The following is a 26,627-nucleotide window of genomic DNA, read 5'->3' as shown; positions in this document are numbered from 1 at the left end:
AAAAAGCAATTGGCCGAAATATCCCACCATGGCTGATTGCTTAATTACAGTGTTTTGATGGATAATGTCTTCACAGGCATCAAACTGACATTCAAAAAGACCACAAATGATTGTTTCAGCCGTGAAGAATTTCATATCTGCACATATTAAACATGTATGTCTGTGGTGTAGTCATTGAAAACATCTGCTTTATTTTCTGATTGTGTAAGCAAGTATTTGTGCATGTGGTAGCAGCATCTGTATGCACGGTTATGTCTCTACTCTGCACACTAAAATTCCTAGACATTGGAAAATGAGCTGGCATGCCTCTGCCATAGAAGATGGTCCTCTACAGAGGAAACCAGAATCCAGTCAGGGGGGGCTTTGCTTCCAAAGAGAAGAAACACAAGCACCACAGGGAGCACCAATATAATGTACTAAGTATATCAAGAAATATGAATAAATAAGTAATAGGAAAGCGAGATACTTTCAAAACTGGGTTGTTACACCGCCCCCACTTGAGTATGTAGTATACCTTGCTGGTGTCAGTGGTTACCAATCAAAAAGTGGCTTTTCATATCCTGTTGGATGCGTTTCAGTAAGTGGAAGAACTCCTATTCTGGAGAGCGGATTCATTTCCCATATACAGTAGGTTATAGTGGTAAGCATCTGCACTGGACACCAACTGGACCACAACGGACCCTGAGAGCAGACTCTACACTGTCCACTCTATCTAGCCATTGGAGGTCCAGCTCAAGTGGGAACCTAGCTTGTAGGCAACAAAATGCTCCCTCTCCCAGCCAGAGAAAGGGCATGAGGTGTGCTGTGCATGACCTATCTGTGAAGGACACTGTACTTTCAGAGTTAAGCAACTTCATTGTTTTTGCTTGTATGTTTTTTTTCCCCTCTATTTGTTTTCAACTGTTTAGTTCTGTCATTACATCTACATATTGTGTTGTCTATGTGGAAACGAAGTTGTGAACACCGCTACCATCCACAAAACCTCCGTAACAGTGCACGACCAGGCCAGCAAAGCACAGGAAAATGTAGAAGAGAAAGGTCCGCACTTGTCCAGGTTTTTAAATCTTTATTCTAGGACATATCCATAAAATAGAAAGCAGACAAAGATAGCAGGAAAGCTGGCACTGCTGCAAGTGCAAACGTGCAGCATCTTGCAAAAAGTATAGCATGTAGGAACACATACCCTGGTGAGAAGAGGCGTGGAGGATGGTGGGTGCTGGGCACAGGATGCCTGACGGCCGTTTTGCGCTAAGCAGCGCTTCTACGGAGGCTGCAAACTGTTGGGCAATGGCTGCTGATTAAATACTATTCAGAGCCAGCGTCTAGCGTCACTTCCGGTGGCAGCGCCGCCCCTACTTCCGCGTCACGTGTGCGTACGCATTGACGCGTTGCGTCAACGTATGTCACATACGTATGAAAATCCGCGTGGCGCCTACAACGTACGCATGCCAATTAGATACATGCGTACTGCATAATTATGCACGCGTATATAAGGTCGCATAGGGTGAGTAGAAACACTCCCCCCAGCGGCCAAACTTGAACGGGGCCCGACCCGGCCAGACTCACACCTTGGGTGGGGAGGGGAAAGTAGGAAAAATAGGGAGGAAGGGAGGGTGGAGTGGGGGGTAAAGGATACAGAAGATCCTAAATGGAAAAGGTGTCATAGAACCCTAAGTGTCAGTGTGGCCAAATCGTGCTCCATCCGGGTGGAAAGTCCTAAGTACAAAGCACACAGTGCTATAATAGCTAAATATAGTGCTACTGTAGGAAATAGGAGGGGAAGGAAGGTAGGGGGGCTAAAATGAAGGGAAGTAAAATAGCCCATATCCCGTGGTGAGATATCACCAACTGGGATAGACTAAACGTGGAAGGAGAAAGAGGGAAGATAGGCGGGTGGTTAATGTATGCTCCCACCATCTTCCAAAATAATGACAGTACAATAGATGACAAATTGCATACAAAGCATAAAGTATCAAGGCAAACAGAACACATAATAACATGTCAATTGCAGGGGCGTCCAGGGAACAAGGGGACAGGAGGAGGGAAGAACAACGGACACACACAGAAAGGGAAGGGAGATTCAAGGATCAAGGAAGCAAGATAAATCTGTATGGTCGTTAAGACCTAAGGGTCCCATAGCTCCTGACTGTAGGATTAGCATAGCTTCCTCCCTTTTCAAATGCTTCTCCCTATCTCCGCCTCTAGACGGGGGTGGGACATGAATGATTCCTGCGAATTTCAATTTGTTGGGGTCATTCCCATGACTTTCTTGCATGTGTTGGATCATTCTTGGAGAACCCTTTCCAGATTTCAAGGAATTGTAGTGTTCCCTGAACCGTTCATTAATTGATCTCGTCGTCTCTCCTATATAGAACCTCCCACAGGGGCACCATATTGTGTAGACCACAAACCGCGTTTGACATGTGAAAAACGACCGCACATTTCGTCGAAGTGGGCCAATATGGAATTGGCAACCCACTCTTATCTGACTACACGATTTGCAATGCCCACACCTATGGTTACCCCAAGGGCCGCCTTCTCGTAGCCAATCACTTCCACTTGCCGTTTTAAACTCGCTCCTGCTCACCAACGAGCCTATTGTGGGTGACCTCCTGAAAGAGAACAATGGTCCCTCCGTCACCAGGGGTTTCAAGATAGGATCCCTGGTCAGAATGTCCCAATTCCTTCTAATTACCCTCTTCACATGGTCTGCCATATTGGTGTAGCCAAAGGAAAAGGGAATCTTCCGTTGCATGCTAGAGTTCGTTGTTTTCCTTCTCAAGAGGTCTGACCTCTTGATGTGATTACTTTTGTTAAAAGCCTCTTGTATATCCTGTTCCCTATACCCTCTGGCCAAAAGCCTCACTCCCAATTCCTCAGACTGCTTGCGGAAATCTGCATCGTTGACGTTGTTGCGGCGCAACCTGAGGAACTGGGAGTAGGGCAAAGTGCGAGTAACGTGGGTGGGATGAAAGCTCGACTTGTGTAGTAGGGCATTACTGGCTGTGGGTTTACGGTATCCCTGAGATATCAAGCTATTCTTATGGACTATCAACTCCAGGTCAAGGAATGCAATCCTCTCTGAATGAATATCAGCCGTAAAGGTCATATTTACAACATTACAGTTAATGTAAGATAAAAAGTTAAAAAAGGAATCACGAGTCCCGGACCAAAATACCAAGATGTCGTCCACATACCTGGACCACATCCTGAGGCTCGCCCTGTATGGATTGTCCTCTGAATGTATAAAAAGTTCTTCCCACCATGCTAGGAATATATTGGCATATGTACAGGAGACAGCTGTCCCCATTGCGGTGCCTGCCACCTGCCAATACCATCTCCTATCAAATAAAAAAGCATTGTGGGTTAATACGAACAGAAGGCAATCACAGATAAAGTCTTTACAAACCGTAGTTTTATCAGTTTTGTCTAAGAAGTGCCTGACGGCTATGATACCCAAGGTATGAGGTATACGGCTGTAAAGACTTTCAACGTCAATGGTGGCCAAGAAATCGCCAGTATGCCATTTTAGACCCTCAAGGCCCCTAAGCACGTCCATGGTGTCCCAGAGGTGAGAAGGTATTTCCTCCAATAGCGGCCTCAGGACGTGGTCCAGATACCTGGACAACCTCTCCGTGGCCGACCCCATGCCAGAAACAATGGGGCGGCCCGGGGGATTGGTCCGGGACTTGTGAACCTTGGGTATATGATACCAAATGGGCTTAGTTGGATGGGAGGGGATAAGGCCACTTGCCAGGGAGGGGGGCAGAGCACCTACTTCTACTCCTTTCCTTAGGAGGGATCTTAATTGGTCTAGAAAGTGGTTAGTGGGATCTCTAGATAATGGCCTATAGGTGATTGTATCCTGCAACTGCCTCAAAGCCTCTTCCTGGTATTGCTTCGTGGACATGACAACGATTATTCCGCCTTTATCGGCTCTTTTAATCTGTAGGTCTGGTCTTGATCGTAACCACCTCAAAGCTTGTTTCTCTTTTGTTGTTACATTGTCTGCCACTTTTGGGTATATTTCTGCCTTCAGCTCGCGTTCAACTACTTTTTGAAATATATCCAGGCTGGATCCTGGTTGCACCGGGAATGGCGCCACTGACCTACAAGGCCTGAACTTAGGAGGTTGGGCCTCATTTCGGTTGGTTCTAATCGTTGTGCTGTCCTCTAATTCGCATAACAGCTCAAGGTTCCTGAGGTCTTGTTCATCCCAAGCGAACTGAGGGCTAAAACCCAGGGGGCCCACTTGTGAGTTGCCCCAACCCATATTCGTCGGCTTAGTGTCCGTTTGGTCCTGTTTGGCAAAGTGTAGCTGTATATTCAGGCGTCTGACGTTTTTATAAAGGTCCACCTTGAACTTTGGAAAATCGAAACTCGTGCTCAGAGAGTAGTTTAATCCTTTTTGGAGTAAGGGTACCGTGCCTTCGGGGAGGTCTTCTTTGGAAAGATTGAGAATCTCCAATGGTTCTGGGGTTCCCCCTGTTAGATTTAATGCCTTTTCCGTTTCGGTTCCCTCTGGGGTTTTCTGTCCTCCCAGGATAGTCGCTTGCCTTTCCTTGACTGTTTTGGTTTTGCTCCTCCCCCTCCTTGTGCGCCGCCTAAAGGGCGATCCGTTTTATTTGTGTCTGAGTTGGATGGATCAACAGGTCTAGCCTCCTCGTCACTGGACTCAGTATCCGTTGTCCAATGTCCCTTGCCCTTCTTGGGCACTCCCCGTCTGGCTCCCTTTTGCCAGGAGAAGAATTTTTTGAGGGCGTAGTCCTCCTTATCTCTTTGAAATTTTCTTAGTTTGCGTTCCTTTATGTTGTCTTGTACTACAGAGCACTTTTTGTCGATTTTCTTCAAAATCTTCATATACTGCGATCTCTCCACTAGATTCTCATACTGCCTTTTCGCTGTCTCAATCTCTCTGAGAGTTTTACTGTGCTCTTCCTTTGTACGTTCCAGGACGATGTCTTGTAGGTTTGTTGCATGCAACAAGTATGCATCTTGCCATTTCCTTACGAATTTATCATCGTCCTGGTATTCTGAGGGCTCTACATATCTGCGGAAGCCGCGTGCTGTCATCTGATCATCTTTGTACTGTTGGAGAGTGGTCACAGTCCAAAAAAGCTTCACCTCCTTCTCACTCAATCTTTCCAAGTTCGATACAATAACCCTAGCACCCACCGTTTTATTAGACTTGGTAGTATTGGCAGATGTTTTGAAAAAATTCTTGACGTCATTTCTGCCGTCCTCCACTATTGTGCATGCCTGCTCATCTTCGCTTGAAGGCGTGTCATCGTCTGAATTGAATTGCACATCACAGTCCTGTCCGGATACTGTCGACATCACTGTGTGCTCAAACCTGACAAGTAGGAAGTAGATTCATAGAAAAGCAGATGGTTGGCACTACAGTGAAATGGTATGCACACATCAGCTGCGACAACAGGCAGTTTGCACAGGGGGACTACACATACATGCTATACTTTTTGCAAGATGCTGCACGTTTGCACTTTATCTTTGCTACAATAAATTGAACACTTGCAGCAGTGCCAGCTTTCCTGCTATCTTTGTCTGCTTGCCATTTGATGTTGTTGCTTGAGCACGCTGAAGAGGTTTAAAGAAGAGGTGTATGTGTAGTCCCCCTGTGCAAACTGCCTGTTGTCGCAGCTGATGTGTGCATACCATTTCACTGTAGTGCCAACCATCTGCTTTTCTATGAATCTACTTCCTACTTGTCAGGTTTGAGCACACAGTGATGTCGACAGTATCCGGACAGGACTGTGATGTGCAATTCAATTCAGACGATGACACGCCTTCAAGCGAAGATGAGCAGGCATGCACAATAGTGGAGGACGGCAGAAATGACGTCAAGAATTTTTTCAAAACATCTGCCAATACTACCAAGTCTAATAAAACGGTGGGTGCTAGGGTTATTGTATCGAACTTGGAAAGATTGAGTGAGAAGGAGGTGAAGCTTTTTTGGACTGTGACCACTCTCCAACAGTACAAAGATGATCAGATGACAGCACGCGGCTTCCGCAGATATGTAGAGCCCTCAGAATACCAGGACGATGATAAATTCGTAAGGAAATGGCAAGATGCATACTTGTTGCATGCAACAAACCTACAAGACATCGTCCTGGAACGTACAAAGGAAGAGCACAGTAAAACTCTCAGAGAGATTGAGACAGCGAAAAGGCAGTATGAGAATCTAGTGGAGAGATCGCAGTATATGAAGATTTTGAAGAAAATCGACAAAAAGTGCTCTGTAGTACAAGACAACATAAAGGAACGCAAACTAAGAAAATTTCAAAGAGATAAGGAGGACTACGCCCTCAAAAAATTCTTCTCCTGGCAAAAGGGAGCCAGACGGGGAGTGCCCAAGAAGGGCAAGGGACATTGGACAACGGATACTGAGTCCAGTGACGAGGAGGCTAGACCTGTTGATCCATCCAACTCAGACACAAATAAAACGGATCGCCCTTTAGGCGGCGCACAAGGAGGGGGAGGAGCAAAACCAAAACAGTCAAGGAAAGGCAAGCGACTATCCTGGGAGGACAGAAAACCCCCGAGGGAACCGAAACGGAAAAGGCATTAAATCTAACAGGGGGAACCCCAGAACCATTGGAGATTCTCAATCTTTCCAAAGAAGACCTCCTCGAAGGCACGGTACCCTTACTCCAAAAAGGATTAAACTACTCTCTGAGCACGAGTTTCGATTTTCCAAAGTTCAAGGTGGACCTTTATAAAAACGTCAGACGCCTGAATATACAGCTACACTTTGCCAAACAGGACCAAACGGACACTAAGCCGACGAATATGGGTTGGGGCAACTCACAAGTGGGCCCCCTGGGTTTTAGCCCTCAGTTCGCTTGGGATGAACAAGACCTCAGGAACCTTGAGCTGTTATGCGAATTAGAGGACAGCACAACGATTAGAACCAACCGAAATGAGGCCCAACCTCCTAAGTTCAGGCCTTGTAGGTCAGTGGCGCCATTCCCGGTGCAACCAGGATCCAGCCTGGATATATTTCAAAAAGTAGTTGAACGCGAGCTGAAGGCAGAAATATACCCAAAAGTGGCAGACAATGTAACAACAAAAGAGAAACAAGCTTTGAGGTGGTTACGATCAAGACCAGACCTACAGATTAAAAGAGCCGATAAAGGCGGAATAATCGTTGTCATGTCCACGAAGCAATACCAGGAAGAGGCTTTGAGGCAGTTGCAGGATACAATCACCTATAGGCCATTATCTAGAGATCCCACTAACCACTTTCTAGACCAATTAAGATCCCTCCTAAGGAAAGGAGTAGAAGTAGGTGCTCTGCCCCCCTCCCTGGCAAGTGGCCTTATCCCCTCCCATCCAACTAAGCCCATTTGGTATCATATACCGAAGGTTCACAAGTCCCGGACCAATCCCCCGGGCCGCCCCATTGTTTCTGGCATGGGGTCGGCCACGGAGAGGTTGTCCAGGTATCTGGACCACGTCCTGAGGCCGCTATTGGAGGAAATACCTTCTCACCTCTGGGACACCATGGACGTGCTTAGGGGCCTTGAGGGTCTAAAATGGCATACTGGCGATTTCTTGGCCACCATTGACGTTGAAAGTCTTTACAGCCGTATACCTCATACCTTGGGTATCATAGCCGTCAGGCACTTCTTAGACAAAACTGATAAAACTACGGTTTGTAAAGACTTTATCTGTGATTGCCTTCTGTTCGTATTAACCCACAATGCTTTTTTATTTGATAGGAGATGGTATTGGCAGGTGGCAGGCACCGCAATGGGGACAGCTGTCTCCTGTACATATGCCAATATATTCCTAGCATGGTGGGAAGAACTTTTTATACATTCAGAGGACAATCCATACAGGGCGAGCCTCAGGATGTGGTCCAGGTATGTGGACGACATCTTGGTATTTTGGTCCGGGACTCGTGATTCCTTTTTTAACTTTTTATCTTACATTAACTGTAATGTTGTAAATATGACCTTTACGGCTGATATTCATTCAGAGAGGATTGCATTCCTTGACCTGGAGTTGATAGTCCATAAGAATAGCTTGATATCTCAGGGATACCGTAAACCCACAGCCAGTAATGCCCTACTACACAAGTCGAGCTTTCATCCCACCCACGTTACTCGCACTTTGCCCTACTCCCAGTTCCTCAGGTTGCGCCGCAACAACGTCAACGATGCAGATTTCCGCAAGCAGTCTGAGGAATTGGGAGTGAGGCTTTTGGCCAGAGGGTATAGGGAACAGGATATACAAGAGGCTTTTAACAAAAGTAATCACATCAAGAGGTCAGACCTCTTGAGAAGGAAAACAACGAACTCTAGCATGCAACGGAAGATTCCCTTTTCCTTTGGCTACACCAATATGGCAGACCATGTGAAGAGGGTAATTAGAAGGAATTGGGACATTCTGACCAGGGATCCTATCTTGAAACCCCTGGTGACGGAGGGACCATTGTTCTCTTTCAGGAGGTCACCCACAATAGGCTCGTTGGTGAGCAGGAGCGAGTTTAAAACGGCAAGTGGAAGTGATTGGCTACGAGAAGGCGGCCCTTGGGGTAACCATAGGTGTGGGCATTGCAAATCGTGTAGTCAGATAAGAGTGGGTTGCCAATTCCATATTGGCCCACTTCGACGAAATGTGCGGTCGTTTTTCACATGTCAAACGCGGTTTGTGGTCTACACAATATGGTGCCCCTGTGGGAGGTTCTATATAGGAGAGACGACGAGATCAATTAATGAACGGTTCAGGGAACACTACAATTCCTTGAAATCTGGAAAGGGTTCTCCAAGAATGATCCAACACATGCAAGAAAGTCATGGGAATGACCCCAACAAATTGAAATTCGCAGGAATCATTCATGTCCCACCCCCGTCTAGAGGCGGAGATAGGGAGAAGCATTTGAAAAGGGAGGAAGCTATGCTAATCCTACAGTCAGGAGCTATGGGACCCTTAGGTCTTAACGACCATACAGATTTATCTTGCTTCCTTGATCCTTGAATCTCCCTTCCCTTTCTGTGTGTGTCCGTTGTTCTTCCCTCCTCCTGTCCCCTTGTTCCCTGGACGCCCCTGCAATTGACATGTTATTATGTGTTCTGTTTGCCTTGATACTTTATGCTTTGTATGCAATTTGTCATCTATTGTACTGTCATTATTTTGGAAGATGGTGGGAGCATACATTAACCACCCGCCTATCTTCCCTCTTTCTCCTTCCATGTTTAGTCTATCCCAGTTGGTGATATCTCACCACGGGATATGGGCTATTTTACTTCCCTTCATTTTAGCCCCCCTACCTTCCTTCCCCTCCTATTTCCTACAGTAGCACTATATTTAGCTATTATAGCACTGTGTGCTTTGTACTTAGGACTTTCCACCCGGATGGAGCACGATTTGGCCACACTGACACTTAGGGTTCTATGACACCTTTTCCATTCAGGATCTTCTGTATCCTTTACCCCCCACTCCACCCTCCCTTCCTCCCTATTTTTCCTACTTTCCCCTCCCCACCCAAGGTGTGAGTCTGGCCGGGTCGGGCCCCATTCAAGTTTGGCCGCTGGGGGGAGTGTTTCTACTCACCCTATGCGACCTTATATACGCGTGCGTCGCATGCATAATTATGCAGTACGCATGTATCTAATTGGCATGCGTACGTTGTAGGCGCCACGCGGATTTTCATACGTATGTGACATACGTTGACGCAACGCGTCAATGCGTACGCACACGTGACGCGGAAGTAGGGGCGGCGCTGCCACCGGAAGTGACGCTAGACGCTGGCTCTGAATAGTATTTAACCAGCAGCCATTGCCCAACAGTTTGCAGCCTCCGTAGAAGCGCTGTGTAGCACGAAACGGCCGTCAGGCATCCTGTGCCCAGCACCCACCATCCTCCACGCCTCTTCTCACCAGGGTATGTGTTCCTACATGCTATACTTTTTGCAAGATGCTGCACGTTTGCACTTTATCTTTGCTACAATAAATTGAACACTTGCAGCAGTGCCAGCTTTCCTGCTATCTTTGTCTGCTTGCCATTTGATGTTGTTGCTTGAGCACGCTGAAGAGGTTTAAAGAAGAGGTGTATGTGTAGTCCCCCTGTGCAAACTGCCTGTTGTCGCAGCTGATGTGTGCATACCATTTCACTGTAGTGCCAACCATCTGCTTTTCTATAAATCTACTCCATAAAATAGAACATAGGAACATGCATCAAATTGCTGACATGTTTCGAGCTACAAGCCATGGGGTTTCCCCATTGTATGACCAGCTATGATTAAGAGCTTGTAGCTCAAAACATGTCAGCAATTTGATGCATGTTCCTGTGTTCTATTTTATGGATATGTCCTAGAATAAAGATTTAAAAACCTGGACAAGTGCGGACCTTCCCTTCTACATATTGTGTTGTCTGATACACTCTTTTTGCTTCATAGTATATATAAATAATATTAATGTTCTCAGAGAAAAACAAAGCACCTTTTGCTTCTCTGAGTCAATATTTACCTTACGCAGTGTCAAGAAGACAGGAAACGTGTCAGCAGCAGTGTCTACCAGCTCAGCTAAAACAGTTTAAACAAGTATTATCTTCTAAAAACTACTTGAGATGAGCAAATAAAATGCACTCATAGAGATATACTTGTAAGGGGTGTTAACACATAGCTAGTGTTTGCAAAAGTTCAGGTTCACTTTAATAATGCCAGCTCTTTTTGGCTGTCAATTAACAAGCACAAACTGTGCATTGCATCATATTTCAAGGAATCCCCTATATACAATGTTTTGTTCAGAATATGAAAAAGAAAATCTAGATAGAGAGAGACTGATTCTAAAAAAGAGATATAAAAACTAGCTAGTTAGGCTAAAAATCTAATAAATATTTGTAAGTCTATCACACCCAGAAAATGCTTTGATCCTTGAAGTAGAACAAACAAAACTTTTATTCCAACTTTAAAGAATTGAAGAACTGTTAAAACCACTCTGTTCTTTTTTTTTTTTTTTTGTTCCTTACACTTCCTTTCTCCTAAAATGGAGGTGATAAAAACCTCGTCTTTTAACTTCTGATGCTCTCCATTTCCTGTGTTCTTAGGCCCCATTCACACTTGAGCGTTTTCCCGGCGAAGTCGGCAAACCGCTGAAGTGCTAACGCTGTTTAAAGTGCTAGTGCAATAATACCCTATGTGCCTGTTCTCACTTGGGCATTTGCATTAATCGCCGGCAATTAACGCAAATCGCCAAACGCAAATTTATAGCCTGCACCATTTTCAGGCGATTTTCTGTCGTTCGTGTTTAGTGCTATAGAAGCGTTCAACGCGATCACGAAAAAAATCACCAAGTGTGAATGGCAATTTTTTTCTCGTTAATCGCCAAAAATCGCCATAGCAAAACGCTAGCAAACACGCTAGCTCTTATAGTGCTTACAATCATACACAATTTAAGCACATAAAATTGTGAGGTTGACAGATTGAATCTGCTAGACTTAAAACAGAACTGAAGACTACATAAAAAAAAGTGCTTCACTTACCTGGGGCTTCTGTCAGCCCCCTGCAGCCGACCTGTACCCACGCCTGTCCTCAACGATCCTCCGTTCCCTCGCTGCGCATCACTTTCACTTTGCGCAGTGAAAGCCGACTTCTAAGTCGACATCCACTGTGCCCTGGCCATGCGTATCTTCTTACATGTTCCCGTAGCCAGGAGCATCCTGTGCAGGCACAGTATGAGAAAATATTTTCTGCACCTGCCCAGTATGCTCCCCAGTACGCATGAATGAGGCACGCAGACGCAGTGGGCACCCATTGCGCGAAGTAAAAATGATTTTGTTTTTAGATAGTCTTCAGTCCCGCTTTAAGTTTGGCTCCTGTGCTCTAGGCAAAAAGAAGAAAGGAATCTGTTGGGAATACAGGGCAGAAGAACAAACCTTGCAGAGTTTCTAAACCATCCTCTACTGGCCAGATAGTTGGCATTTAAATTAAACTGGCCCTGCTGTGTGGTCTAAGACAGTAAGATCTTTTGAAATGTACCCGAGCTGAATACACAACTGAATGTATATGGTATGTGCCTGTATGCCTTTAAGAACCACATAGCTTGCCACGGGGTTTTTTATTTTTTTTTGCTCCCGGTCTCTGTAAACAATTTTATTTATTTGGCTGCCCAACAGTCAAATAAAGTTGTTCTAAAAATGGCTTCCTCCTTGCCCTTTACCCTCCCAACTTCTTATTTTCCTCCCAATTTAGCTAAACTCCTGATTTTGTTCATGGGACATCAGTACTGGGCATGCACTATAAGCACTTGCCCAGCACATTGAGTCACTTGTGCATGGCATTAAAAGCTGTTCTGATGAGCTATTCTGGGGTCAGCATCATCTTCATAGTGGACAAGGAGTTTTTAGTTAAAACATGGACAAAAAGGACACTTTTGAAATTGACAAATGGCAGGTAGCAGATTTTGCCACTATACCCAAGATGGCATATGTTTAGATGGGAGCAGAGGGGCGTTGTTCATGACCTCAGGTGAGCTTAAAGCGTTATCATCACCATAAAAATCAAATTTCAACAGCAACTGGTCTGAGTGTATTAAGTGATAAAGATGCTAATCCTGCATTCAAAACTTTCAAAACGTTTTCTGCTGTTATGATTTGGAGTATCATATACCTTAGGAGCACTGGCTCTTTAGTAGTCGTTGCCAAAGAATTGCATGCTGGGGGTTCGTTTTATCTATAATATATTCCTCCTCTTCCCTTTCTTTCCCTGTCTGCTGCTTATCTGAAACCTGATCCCCTACTCACTTGTGTTTACAAGCAAGGCTGAGGTGACTCAGTGATTGGAGGAGACAAGAAAAAAGTAAAGGGCAGAAATGACATCACGAGTTAGCCTTTACTGTGGGCAAAAGACATGGCCCCCACCAGGAACAGAATTCTCCTCATTTACTATATAACATTCACTGAAATCAAAACGTGGACAGTACAATACATGTGTTATGTAAGTAGATCAAGTATTTATCTACTTATATATGTGTTTTTTTTCCTCTGGAATAGTATGGTGGATCCTACTGCTTTAAGTGAAAGAGACAGATGTCAATGAGTCTCTGAACTGTGTTATTTAGTTATCAGTTAAAACAGCAAACAAATGGGTATAATTACCTGGTAATCTTTGTTTATTTTATGCTGCATTATAAGCATGTTCCTAGCCTTCTCCAGCTCCTGCACGGTTTCTGCATGGTTTGCTTGTAATTCTCTTAAAGACCTCTCAAGGTCTTTCTCCTTTTCATCTTCCACATTCTCCAAAAACTTGAGCTCTCCATTTCTCTGTTGTTTCCGTGTCTACAGAAAAGTTATGAAAGTTTTACTGTAAACAATGTAATGCTTTCAATATCTGACTTTCTTGTGTCATCACCTTACTAAGTAATGGGTAAAACTAAATAAGCAATTTATAACATTTTGAAAGGAAAAGAAAGAAGTTTCATAATCTTTTTTTGTGATCTAGAAAATATTTTGTCAGTAACTCAATCAACTTCTGGAGTCCAAATGAGTTGGAATAATTTCTTGACATTTAATTGCACGGGTGTGTCATATTCTGAATACAACGCAGTTATCAATTCCTAATAATTGTTTGGGCATTCCTCCACCAAGATCTCAAGTTGAAACTAAATTAGCTTACTTTGGACTTGCCATAATTTCAAAAACGGAAAACCTTCGCAGACAATCCAGAGTATTATACATTTAAAGCACACCTGAACTTTAAAAAAAAAAAAAAAAAAGTAGATTTTTACTTACCTGGGGCCTCTCTTCCTGCTCCCCATAGTCTTTCAGGTCCCTCAGCGTCCTTGGGGTCCCTTCCATTGTGTCACTGCCCCTTCAGACAGATCTGTGACTAGAATTCTAGTCACGGGCAATTGCGCATGCATAGTCCAGTCCGTGCACCTCCTTGATCATGCTTTATTTGCTGCAAGCGTTGCACACATTTTTGAGAGCCACACATATGCAGAGAGTATGATCAAGGAGGAGCGCAATGGGACAGTCCCTGAGCAGTGGCCCTTGATTAGAGTTCTAGTTGCAGATATTTCTGAGGAGCACAGGCACAATGGAGGATCTGGAGAACACTAAGGACCCTGAAAAACCACTGGAAAAACCCCAGGTAAGTAAAGGTCTACTTTTTTTGTACAGGTCAGGTATGCTTCAAGATTAAGTCTACAGCAAGACAAGAGCCTCTTGCATCCAAAGATAGGATGCTTTAGAATGTTATATATGACTGAGTGATCTCTGACATGTTACAAAAAGCATGATCCTTGATATATCATAAAAAAGAGATACCAATAACACTTTGCAGGAAGACACAATCAATTAACTTTTTTCCTAAGTTTTCTCACCGGAGAGGTTTTCACACCTTATCAATAAAATAACTTGAAGGTCAACTGAAGTGAGAGACATGGAGGCTGGCATATTTATTTCATTTTAAAGGGTCACTATGGGGAATCAGTGTTATACTAGGGCTAGATAAAAAGAAGCACGCATTTATGAGAAGTAGCTAAGAAAAATAATTGATTTTAAAAAAAAAGCAGAGCTGAACTTCACTTACATAATCTTCTGCCATCCCAGCTGAAGCAACGGCCGATCAGCCCATTATGTTGTGGGGAATAGCTGTTGTAACTCTTTATTTTCCTCAAATCTGTCCTCATGGCTGATGAAGAACCTGAGCAGAGTGTCGGGGTCCTGACATGCTACGCAGCTAGTAAGAGCAGCCTAGCTAGAGTTATTTTGTCTGTCTGTCTACAGGAACACGTGTGGAAGAAGCTAAAATGTAGGAAAATAAAGGGGAATCTGAGAAAAATTAACAGTTACAACAGCCGTTCCTCACAAAATAATGGGCTGAATGGCCAGTATGTCTCTTTAGCTGGGATGCACAAAACTATGTGAGTGAAGTTCAGCTCTGCTTGTTTATTTGTAATCTTGCATGCATGCTTAATTTTATCTAGCCCTGACATAAAACTAATTCACTATAGTGCGCCTTTAAAGAATTCAACCTGCCTAGCTGTCTTCCTTTTCCTCTGCTTCTAATATTTTTAGCCATAGCCCTTGAACAAGCATGCAGATAAGGTTTGTGACTGAAGTTTTGCCTCATGCTTTTTTTCAGGTGTGTGATTCAGACACAACTGATGCGCAAAAGATCAGCAGGATGCCAGGGAACAGCATGGAAATATAATGTCCGCCTTCATGTCCCTGTCCCTTCAGTTGTCCCTTTAAGAGGAACTGTACCGCAAATAACAATTTAGAAATTAATATTGTAAAAAATAAGCAATTTTAGTATTTATTTAGTCAGTGTTCGCGGCCTGTTAAATCTTTCCTTACCCAGATTTACATTCTGAAATTTAATCACAGGTAGCAACATCTTTAGCCCTGGTAGGCACATCTGTGCGGAATGTTTTATTTTACTATGACTTCAGAAGCCGGGGGTGAAAATATAGTAACACAGATACAAGAAGTGTTTCTGATGCTGAAACCAGGATATGTAAGTTAAAAGTGGGTATCCTAAATAATGTAATACATTCTAATACAGTATATGTCCATATGGTGACTCTCCCAAACAGGCAAGCAAGAAAGACTCTTTTAGTGCCTAGAACACCTGCTTTTTCTCACTTTAGAATAGGCCAAGGCTTACTTGAATTTCCCACCAAGCTGACTTTACCCAGCCACATCATCCTGATGAAAATATAAACAAAGGCGAAGATAGCATAATTACATCAGTTGAGCAAAATAAGCTCAGAGGAAGAACATTATAATTAAAGCTATCATCAACATGGAGATTGCAAGCAGGTTGACAAATGCTTAAAGCAAAATGAAAGAAGATTTTGGTCATCACAAAAGAACTGGCAGACCAGAATGGGAGCCCTGGAGAAGAACTCTATAGCCCCATCTACACCATACAATTTTTGGTCTGATTCGATTCATTGATTCGATTCAATCCAACATGTCCGATCGGGATTCGATTCAATTTGCCATTGTTTTGCAATGGCAAATTGAATTGAATCGAATCCCGTTTGGACATGTTGGATTGAATCGGATTGAATCGAATCAATTAATTGAATCGGACAAAAAAGTGTATGGTGTAGATGGGGCTTACGACATGTATACAATTAAAGAATACAATTAAAATGTACAACACTCTGTATGATCATTTAGCATATTATGACAGAGGAACACACATTGTACACACACGACAACTTGAATATACTTGAATATATCCCCAACCCTTTCTCTACCTCCAACCACAGAGGCCTCTCTGTCTAATTTCCTTATAGCTCTCCTCTTTCCTTGACTTATGATTGCTTACGTTCTATTCTTTTATTGAAGTGCCCTCCTTATGCTTCATAAGTCATAATATTTTAATTATCTCAGTATCACATTTATACATTTCTCTGAATCTTCTTTCAAAAATGCTATCCCCAAACACATTTTTTCCAAATTTGCAAGGGTTAAAATAAATAAATAAATAGGCTTGACTTTGGATTCTGAAAAATGTGACACTTAATGCAAAATGCAGGAAAGATGTTGATGATTAACAAAGCCATTTTAATGCCAACTAATTATGACTTTATTATGAGTGTATTCTGGCCTGTGCTATTGGCTCAATCTGTTTGTAATTGCAATAGTGCCAGAATTAAATCTTAGGCACATGTTTCATATTATATAGACAAACTACACATGCTGATCACAGGGAGTTCCAAGGCTGATAAGCAAATCTCAGCAAGAAATAGACAACTTGCAGGCAACACAAAGATGTGGAACAGATACTGAATTTGAGACAAAGATTTTGTAAGGTTTTTCTCTTATGCAACTTGGGATTGGCTTTTAGTGACACAAATACAAAGAACATCATAAAATACTATTCTCCTAAAGCTGGGGCATCTGTAAGAGTTTATTAATTTGAAGAACAAATTCCATATGGCATAATAAATTTGCTTTTTAGATTTGCAATCAACTGGGGGGAAGACATATGGCTATAAGAATATACACAACTGCAAAGGCATGCAGAGAACAAACATTTATTTTTCAGTTTGGTTTATAAATGCTGTTTAACCTCCATGGCGGTAATCCCGAGTGTAGCTTGGGCTAGCCGCTGGGAGCTCAATGCAGAGTATAGCCACTCAGTGGGCGCTTTTACTCACCTCCTGGGGGATCCAGACGTCGGTAGCCGTTCCCCTTCCTGTCCTCCGAGGCCCTAAATCACTCTGATGAGATCACCGCCAGTGATTTCACTACAGTGCCACCTGGAGGACGGAGGTAAAATTGCAGAGCTGGAGCTCAGGGAGGTGAGTGAGAGCAGGGGCTGCTGCAGAGACTCTGGCAGCATGATTTTTTCCTAATTTTAGGGTTCGAAACGTTTTAAAAATACCCTAAAATCCAGAAATAATCATACCGCCGGGGAGGTTGAGACTGAAGTAAGAAATACAGGGTGCCTTTGAACCAGGGCATGGTCTATTCCAAGTCTTATTAAGCTTTTGCTGTGACAATAGGTTACGATGATGGCTTTGGACTGTACAGGATTTTCCATTCTGGTTACCAAAGATCTGTCTACCCAATTTATTTAATTGCCCACCAAATGGATAGTGCACCTTTGGCCATTCTAGCAAGTTCTTGCTGAGCAAACTCAGTAAGGTGAATGGAACATTCCAAAGTAGACAAAGGTTAGACAAATAAAAGTGCAGTGCAAAGGTTCTGGAAGGGGGTGAATAAGGTAGATATAATCCAAGGTATGTGTGTGTGTAAAAATAATAATAAAAAATAAGTAACCACCCTCCCCCAGTATAGTTAGCCAGGTGTGACCCCAGTATTAAATAGCTCTCCTCTCCAGTATAGGTAGCAGATGCATCTATCCCTCCCTCACCACGCAGAACCGCGAACAGAGCATAAATGAGGTTACTCCCCTACTCTCAGTGTCCACCGCCCATCTCCCTTCAGCCACCCAGCCAGTGTCCTCTCTAAGGCTACAGCATCTCTGTGCGTGTGACCCACTGGCACGTACTAGCGGTGAGTCACATGGCGCTGCTGTCATCCTGAAGATAGGATGCTAGAAGCATGGCTGAAGGGAGATCGGAAGTGGAACCTGATATTGAGTAAGTAACCTCATTTAATCTTCTCTCCCAACTCTCTATAGAGAGTGAATGAGAGGAAAGAAGGAGGCAGGAACAGCAGCTGTAAGTCCGGCACTGCATTGGTGGACCTGATTAAAATGGGCGGGGTACAACCTGTGGGGTATACTTTACCCATGCCTGCTGTAGGGTGTGTGGTCTGGGAAGAAACAATAATATTTGGCTTCTCTGAAGGGTCATTTTATTTAAGTTGCATGTCTTCTGCAATACTGATTTTCTTTTGATTTAGCCTTTATTGCCATTTTGATTCTCATTTGTACAGAATTGATAAATAATCATATCACAGCACGAATATAAAGAAAATAACAAATGTGCTGGTATGCATATATATTGGCAATGAACCAATATATGATGCAAGACCATCAAAGTATCCTTAGAACAAGAAACACGAACTGGGGCCGAAGCAGCAGCAAGACAGGCTTATGCTGAAGCTATGATAACCCGAGGAGCCCTGCAGGAAGCAGATCTTTATACTGAGGTCATCCAATGGGAGCAGACATGCAGATTCCCACACAGGTGAATGATAATCAGTCACAAGCTGACAGCAGGGAAAGGCAGACAAAGCTATGCAGCTTGCATGGAAAGAGATCAGAACTGCCTGAGCTGCAGCACTACTACTGCCAGCAGTACCTGCTGCAGCAGCGATCATGACAGAGTATTTCTTACTCAAACTTCCCACAATATTGTTGCTTGTGTTTTGTGTCCTATAAGCTGCAAACCCGAAAATCGGGGGAAAACGGGCTGATGAATAATGCAAATGTAGAGACATTGGATCAGAGACTAGGTGGGCATAAAATTAAGATAGAAGGTTACAGCTGAGAGTCACAAGATCCATATATAAATAATATGCCAATATGTAACCACAGTTATTGTCGTAACCAGAATACCTGGATAACTAAGTTGGCCAAACTGCTGTGTAGCATGAGAGAATGAAACTCAAGTCCCTATGGAAACTGGTCTTTGATAATAATATTGCCAATAGATTTACATTAAAGCAATGAAATATTTAGCTGAGTTAACAGCGGTAGCCATGGTTTCATTGCGGCAGCTGCCCTGAACCGTAAAGAACTCAAAGAGAAAGCATGGCTAAGCTGCCAGTAACCAGCCCCGCCACTTAAGAGATGTTTGGCTAAGTTGTCACTCAAACTTCCTCTTATAAATGCCAGTAGGGAGGGGCATGTCAAGAACCAGGGGAGTGAGGAGTTTGCAAAAGCATAGTCTCGCAGTATCCAAAAGTGCATACCTGTAACTAACCTCCCTGCCGTAATTTCCAGATTTAGAAGCTTTTAGACCCTAAAAACTAGGGGAAAAAAATAACACAAAAGATCTGCAGCAGCGCCTGCATATAACTCACTCCGGCACGGGTTTACCGCTCTGAGCTGCGGATTTCCGTCCCGAGCCTGACTAGCAATTACTGCTAAGGTGGTTAATAGACAGATTAGCAGCTGTCACATGACTGATGTTGATTAGCTCAAAATTAAGGTGTTAAGGAATTGTTTTACAAACTTAAACTTAAGGTGCGTACACATGCACTACTGTAATGAACAACGGGTCTGTCAGACCCTCCCGCTGGGCGGGCGTTCTGCCAACAGTAGTGCGTGTGCACAGTCTATTTCCTTATCAGTCTACCCACAGACTGTACACACATTACTTTTTTACTGGTTCAGAATGCTCAATAAGTGCAGATTCACACTTGAGCGAACGCAAAACCGTCTGTTTTGCATCGGCATGCAAATATTTACCCGTCCATTCTGCGTCCGCCCATCCGATCCTGTGCCGATCCCGCCCATATGCATTGCCGTTCACCTGTCCAGCTGCCGCTGTTCAGTCCATCTATTAAGCCCGTAGTTCAGCAGAAGCATGAGGCTCTCCATAGGCTGCATCAGGCCAATTCTCCCTAGCAACAGGGAGAATTTTTATTAGTCCAATATGAACTAATGACAATGTTGCTGAGGATTACCATTGGTCTTTTGCAGTCCAATGGACATCCCCATGCTAATACCGGCCACTGGGCTGTGTAGGAAGGACCGAGGGTGGCAGGACATGCAGGTATTACATCACAGCAGAGATCGAAGCGGGCAATGCAGATGCGGTGACTAGCCTTGTGAGAATGGATACTGTCCATTCTCATGGGCGGACGCATTGGAGAGGTCCAAGTTGAGACTCTGCGTTCTGTCTCGCGTTCCACAGCAAATAGATCAGTTTTTTTTAACAAGGGGAAGATGATCCTATATCCTATGTTTAACATAAAATCCGCTTCCTGCGTTTAATCAGAGCTCAAAATTGTCCTGAACGGGTACTTTTTTTAAGCAAGTGTGAACTGGCCCCAATTGAGCATTCTGCAGATATCACTTGCCAGTAGTAAAGATGTTGCTGACTGTGATAAATTTCAAAAAGTAAATCAGAGAGATGAAAGATTTTACAATGAGAAAACACTGACAAAATAATTTATAAATGAAAACTACAAAATAAGCAATTTTATGAATTATGCTATTTTGGTTGCAGTTCCTCTTGGTTACAGTTCCACAGGAAAGATTTGCGAATCAGGCCCATTGTCACTAATGATTACATATAGTGAGGGAGAAGATCTACTAAAACACTGTGGCTAGCTCTCTTGACACTATCTGGACATCCTGCGTAAGATGGCCAGTTTGGTCCTTTGTTTAATTTGGGAGGTAGATAACTTAACTTATGAGCCTAACCAAAGTTATGGACAAATTCAGATTTATGAAAACAAACCATAAATTAAAACAACAACAATTGAGTTAAGCAAGTTAGAAGCATTAGATCATGTTGCATGGCTTGCTTCAAAGTTGCCTTTGAGGTAATGCTAAAAATGTAAGCCAGCTAAATATACACTCAGTAAACACAGGTTAACCAGCTGAGCGGTCTGGACGAGCTCAGCTCGTCCAACACCGCCAGCGGCTGCCGCTCAGGCCCTGCTGGGCCGATTTTAATGAAATAAAAAGCAGCACACGCAGCCGGCACTTTGCCAGCCGCGTGTGCTGCCTGATCGCCGCCGCTCTGCGGCGATTCGCCGCGAGCAGCGGCGAAAGAGGGTCCCCCCAGCCGCCTGAGCCCAGCGTAGCCGGAACAAAAAGTTCCGGCCAGCGCTAAGGGCTGGATCGGAGGCGGCTGACGTCACGACGTCGGCTGACGTCGATGACGTCACTCCGCTCGTCGCTATGGCGACGATATAAGCAAAACAAGGAAGGCCGCTCATTGCGGCCTTCCTTGTTTATTCTGGGCGCCGGAGGCGATCGGAAGATCGCCTCCGGAGCGCCCTCTAGTGGGCTTTCATGCAGCCAACTTTCAGTTGGCTGCATGAAATAGTTTTTTTTTTATTTAAAAAAAACCCTCCCGCAGCCACCCTGGCGATTTAATCAGAACGCCAGGGTGGTTAATTGTTCTGTCTTTACATATGTCACTTGTGCTAGTTGACAAGTCAATTTAAAACACACCCAGTGAAAGACATTACCTTTATAAACATCAGAGCTTCACTGAGTTCATTCACATCAACATCACTCTCCTGTAGTGGAAAAAGAAAAAGCAGTGAGATGAGCAGAAAGAAATTGGTTTCTAGCTACAAGAATGGTACTGAGAAAGAAGCTCAGATAACGTGTGTGAATAAAATAATAGAAAATATCCATTTCTACATTGTCAGAGCCAGGTTAGCATTAAAATTTAATACAACATCTCTTACTTTCCGGTTTCCAGACTGGCATTTTACCAATTACTTACCACTGTTTTCACATGTTTCCACACTGTCAACATGCAGAAGAACATTGCTGTCTATTATTTACTTTTACATACTTAAAACTGAAAATAAAAGCAATCCATTTATGGCGCATCTTGCGGACTCTCTAAAGAAAATGAGCTGAGCTGAAACAAACTGCTAAGTGTATTATATCTACAAAACTTTTGACTATTCAATGAAAAACAAGTTTGGACAGTTGTCGCAGGAAGACATCATGATGTGTAGTGGCGGTCAAGTATTGTTGAAGCCACGCTAGTAAAAATCGGGTAAAAGTAGTAAGAAGAGTTTTTGCAATAAAAAATGCTAACCAATAAAGGCTCTCGTGGTTAAGATATTCTATTGCATTTTTTTAAAATAGTTTAGATCAGCCTCTCAACCTTTTTTTGTGCCGAGGAACCCTTAAAAAAAGATTAAATCTCAGAGAACCCCTGCATGAAAATGATGCCGAGAAACATCGCCATTTTGACTGCAATCTTAAAACGTTTACTAATTAGCATTCTATCACCACTAATATCATGTACAAACAATGTTTGCACAATAAATTGCACCAATCTACTACCATAGCAAATGCAGTAACCATCTCACAAAATAAATGCATTAATCGCTCCCGTATACAATGTGGCAATCACCCCGCATACAATTTGCACCAATCTACCACTATAGCACACATGAAATTCAGCAATTACCCCATATAAAATGCAGTAGTAGGCATATATGCAGTGCATTCATCACACATAAGAAATCAGTTGTGTTATTGATACTACCCAGTATAGGTAGGCAGGAATAGGGTCCCCCAGTATAGGTAACTAGGCACAGATGTTCCCAGTATAGCTAGGCAGGAATATGGGCCTCCATTATAGGTAATTGGGCATAGATGTTCCCAGTATAGGTAGGCAGGAATAGGGGCCTCCAGTATAGGTAACTAGGCATAGATGTTCCCAGTATAGTTAGGCAGGAATATGGGCCTCCATTATTGGTAATTAGGCATAGATGTTTCCAGTATATCTAGGCAGTAATAGAGGCCTCCAGTATAGGTATAGCCAGGCATACAGTGGAGGAAATAATTATTTGACCCCTCACTGATTTTGTAAGTTTGTCCAATGACAAAGAAATGAAAAGTCTCAGAACAGTATCATTTCAATGATAGGTTTAATTTAACAGTGGCAGATAACACATCAAAAGGAAAATCGAAAAAATAACCTGAAATAAAAGATAGCAACTGATTTGCATTCCATTGAGTGAAATACGTTTTTGAACCCCTACCAACCATTAAGAGTTCTGGCTCCCACAGAGTGGTTAGACACTTCTACTCAATTAGTCACCCTCATTAAGGACACCTGTCTTAACTAGTCACCTGTATAAAAGACACCTGTCCACAGACTCAATCAATCAAGCAGACTCCAAACTCTCCAACATGGGAAAGACCAAAGAGCTGTCCAAGGATGTCAAGAGACAAAATTGTAGACCTGCACAAGGCTGGAATGGGCTACAAAACCATTAGCAAGAAGCTGAGAGAGAAGGTGACAACTGTTGGTGCGATTGTTCGAAAATGGAAGGAGCACAAAATGACCATCAATCGACCTCGCTCTGAGGCTCCACGCAAGATCTCACCTCATGGGGTGTCAATGGTTCTGAGAAAGGTGAAAAAGCATCCTAGAACTACACGGGAGGAGTTAGTGAATGACCTCAAATTAGCAGGGACCACAGTCACCAAGAAAACCATTGGAAACACATTACACCGCAATGGATTAAAATCCTGCAGGGCTCGCAAGGTCCCCCTGCTCAAGAAGGCACATGTGCAGGCCCGTCTGAAGTTTGCCAATGAACACCTGAATGATTCTGTGAGTGACTGGGAGAAGGTGCTGTGGTCTGATGAGACCAAAATAGAGCTCTTTGGCATTAACTTAACTCGCTGTGTTTGGAGGAAGAAAAATGCTGCCTATGACCCCCAAAACACCGTCCCCACCGTCAAGCATTGGGGTGGAAACATTTTGCTTTGGGGGTGTTTTTCTGCTAAGGGCACAGGACAACTTAATCGCATTAACGGGGAAAATGGACGGAGCCATGTATCGTGAAATCCTGAACGACAACCTCCTTCCCTCTGCCAGGAAACTGAAAATGGGCCGTGGATGGGTGTTCCAGCACGACAATGACCCAAAACATACAGCAAAGGCAACAAAGGAGTGGCTCAAGAAGAAGCACATTAAGGTCATGGAGTTGCCTAGTCAGTCTCCGGACCTTAATCCAATAGAAAACCTATGGAGGGAGCTCAAGCTCAGAGTTGCACAGAGACAGCCTCGAAACCTTAGGGATTTAGAGATGATCTGCAAAGAGGAGTGGACCAACATTCCTCCTAAAATGTGTGCAAACTTGGTCATCAATTACAAGAAACGTTTGACCTCTGTGCTTGCAAACAAGGGTTTTTCCACTAAGTATTAAGTCTTTTATTGTTAGAGGGTTCAAAAACTTATTTCACTCAATGAAATGCAAATCAGTTGCTATCTTTTATTTAAGGTTATTTTTTCGATTTTCCTTTTGATGTGCTATCTGCCACTGTTAAAATAAACCTACCATTGAAATGATACTGTTCTGAGACTTTTCATTTCTTTGTCATTGGACAAACTTACAAAATCAGTGAGGGGTCAAATATTTATTTCCTCCACTGTAGATAAACTCTGTAAAGTTACCCCCAGGTATATGTGCTGCTGCACAGGATTCCAGTGGCAAGCTACATGCTGGCACGCTCCTCCGCAAGCAAGAACTCAAAGAACATACTCACCACCAGCTGCCTGTCACCTCTTCACCTTCAAACTCAGCCACTGCATCCACGCGTCACTCTTTCACACAACATTGAAGGGCGCAAAAAACACCCAATGAGAGAGCAGACCTTCAATGCTTAGCAGAGTGATGTGCCGCGGATTGAATCAATCCACTGATCGCATCAGAAGACTAGTGGGGCTATTTTGTCCCACGGAAAGAGGCAAAATGCTGCGGAACCCCTGAGGTATTCTCATGGAACCCCGGTTTAAGAACGCTGGTTTAGATGTTAGATTCGATTGGAACAACATATTGATAAAAAAAAGTACTAGAAACTAAAGCCTAGTACACTTTCAATTTTGTCTGGCCAATCACTGACCAATTTTACTACCTCCATGTAGCATGAGGCTGGTTTCACACTAGAAACAAGCGCCAGCGATGCAGTGCGTCACGCCCGACTTAACATCACACCGTCCAAAACAGGCCTTCAGGGAACACCGCACTATTACGTAGTGTCAGGGATGCTCACCGAGGTTAATCACGAGTAATCATGACTGATTACTTGTGATTCAAATAAGGGTCAATTGCTGCAGGTGCGGGGCTGGATGCGGCAGGGTTAATTACCCATAATGCCACCGTCCATCCTGCGCGTCAACGAGATTACAAGCGTCCTATTGGTCGCGTGGCAAGCCTCCTTAGGAAGTGCACCATAGCAAGGCTTGCAACGCGACCAATAGTCCACCTGGGTGAGCATCCCTGCGCAGTGTTCCCTGTCTGGCCACCAGCCAGTCACATCCTGCTTTTGGGTATTCGGAAGTGCACGGAAGCGTATTGTTAAAATACGCTTCCACACATGCAGGCCGTGACAGGGAGAATTTTTACAAATGCACGCATCGCCATAGACTAACATGACTTCCGGGCCAATCGCCGCAACGTTGAAGTAGTTCTTGACCTGCATTGGGGATGCAGTAAAAATGTCACTTCCATCGCGTTGCGCCATAACGTAACGTCCCAGTATGAAAGTCTCCATAGACTTTCATTGCACAGCGGTGTGGAGCGGCAAAATTACCGCACCAGCACGGTGTGAAAGGGCCCTTAGGGTCAACAGATATTGGCCCATATGCAATTAACTTTTTCTCTTGAGTTTTCTCCTACTGTAGGTGATATTTTCACACCTTGTCATAAAATACATTTCAAACCCAAGCAAGCAAGAAAATATTCAAAATAATTTTGATAGTACTTTTTCACCAAGACAATATACTTTTTCAGTTGTAACATTCTGAAAAGTTATTTTAAAGAGAAGATTAAAATTATCTCCAAGGAGATAACTAAGGAGAAAAAGTTAACTGCATATAGCCCCTTATTTAAGTATTTATATAGCACCAACATATTACGCAGCGCTGTACAGAGTATATTGTCTTGTCACTAAAGCTGGCCACTAACGGTCCGATTTCTAGCGAAAAATCGTCGAAATTCTGATCGGATTGGTTGTAAATAATCTTTATTGGTGGACACAATCGATTATGAACGAGTGAAAAAAATGTCGCCCGAATGAATTTTCGTCGAATGAAAATTTGGATTTTCTTGGTGGACATGATAGATAGGAAGCAATGATTGGTTAGTTGATGGTGTAGTGAATGATTTTTCGTCCAATCAGAATTTCTGATCGCTCAAACGATTTTTCGCTAGAAATTGGACCATTAGTGGCCACCTTAACTGTCCCTCACAGGGACTCGTAATCTAGTCCCTACCATAGTCATAGGTCTCTGTATGTATCGTGTAGTGTATATAGGCCACTAGAACACTATCAGCAGATTGTGTAGGTAAACCCACATATCAATCATTCCATCATAATTGAAAGTGTCTACTAGGCTTAAGGACCCCTACTCATTTGATGCTTGATTAGACATGGAAATTTTTTTTTACACAAATGGGGCTGGCAAAAGCATAGGAGCCTGTAAATGGGAGCAGTGCTCAAGCGACGC

The 26,627-nt window shown here is 43.5% G+C and overlaps 1 protein-coding gene across 7 annotated transcripts in view; it reads right to left on the bottom strand.

The window, feature by feature from the left end:
- The window catches only part of RPGRIP1L (RPGRIP1 like), a 308,845-nt gene that overhangs the window by 146,982 nt on the left and 135,236 nt on the right, over positions 1-26,627 (bottom strand). For all 7 annotated transcript variants that reach the window (XM_068260505.1, XM_068260504.1, XM_068260506.1 and 4 more), the window contains 2 exons: positions 21,607-21,657; positions 13,123-13,302 (listed from right to left, as the gene is read on the bottom strand). In XM_068260505.1, coding sequence (XP_068116606.1) covers positions 13,123-13,302; positions 21,607-21,657 — 231 coding nt within the window. The remainder of the gene's footprint in view (positions 1-13,122; positions 13,303-21,606; positions 21,658-26,627) is intronic.

Source organism: Hyperolius riggenbachi, chromosome 11 (assembly GCF_040937935.1).
Source record: "Hyperolius riggenbachi isolate aHypRig1 chromosome 11, aHypRig1.pri, whole genome shotgun sequence".
Classification (NCBI taxonomy): domain Eukaryota; kingdom Metazoa; phylum Chordata; class Amphibia; order Anura; family Hyperoliidae; genus Hyperolius; species Hyperolius riggenbachi.
This window is presented reverse-complemented; position numbering and strand designations above follow the sequence as displayed.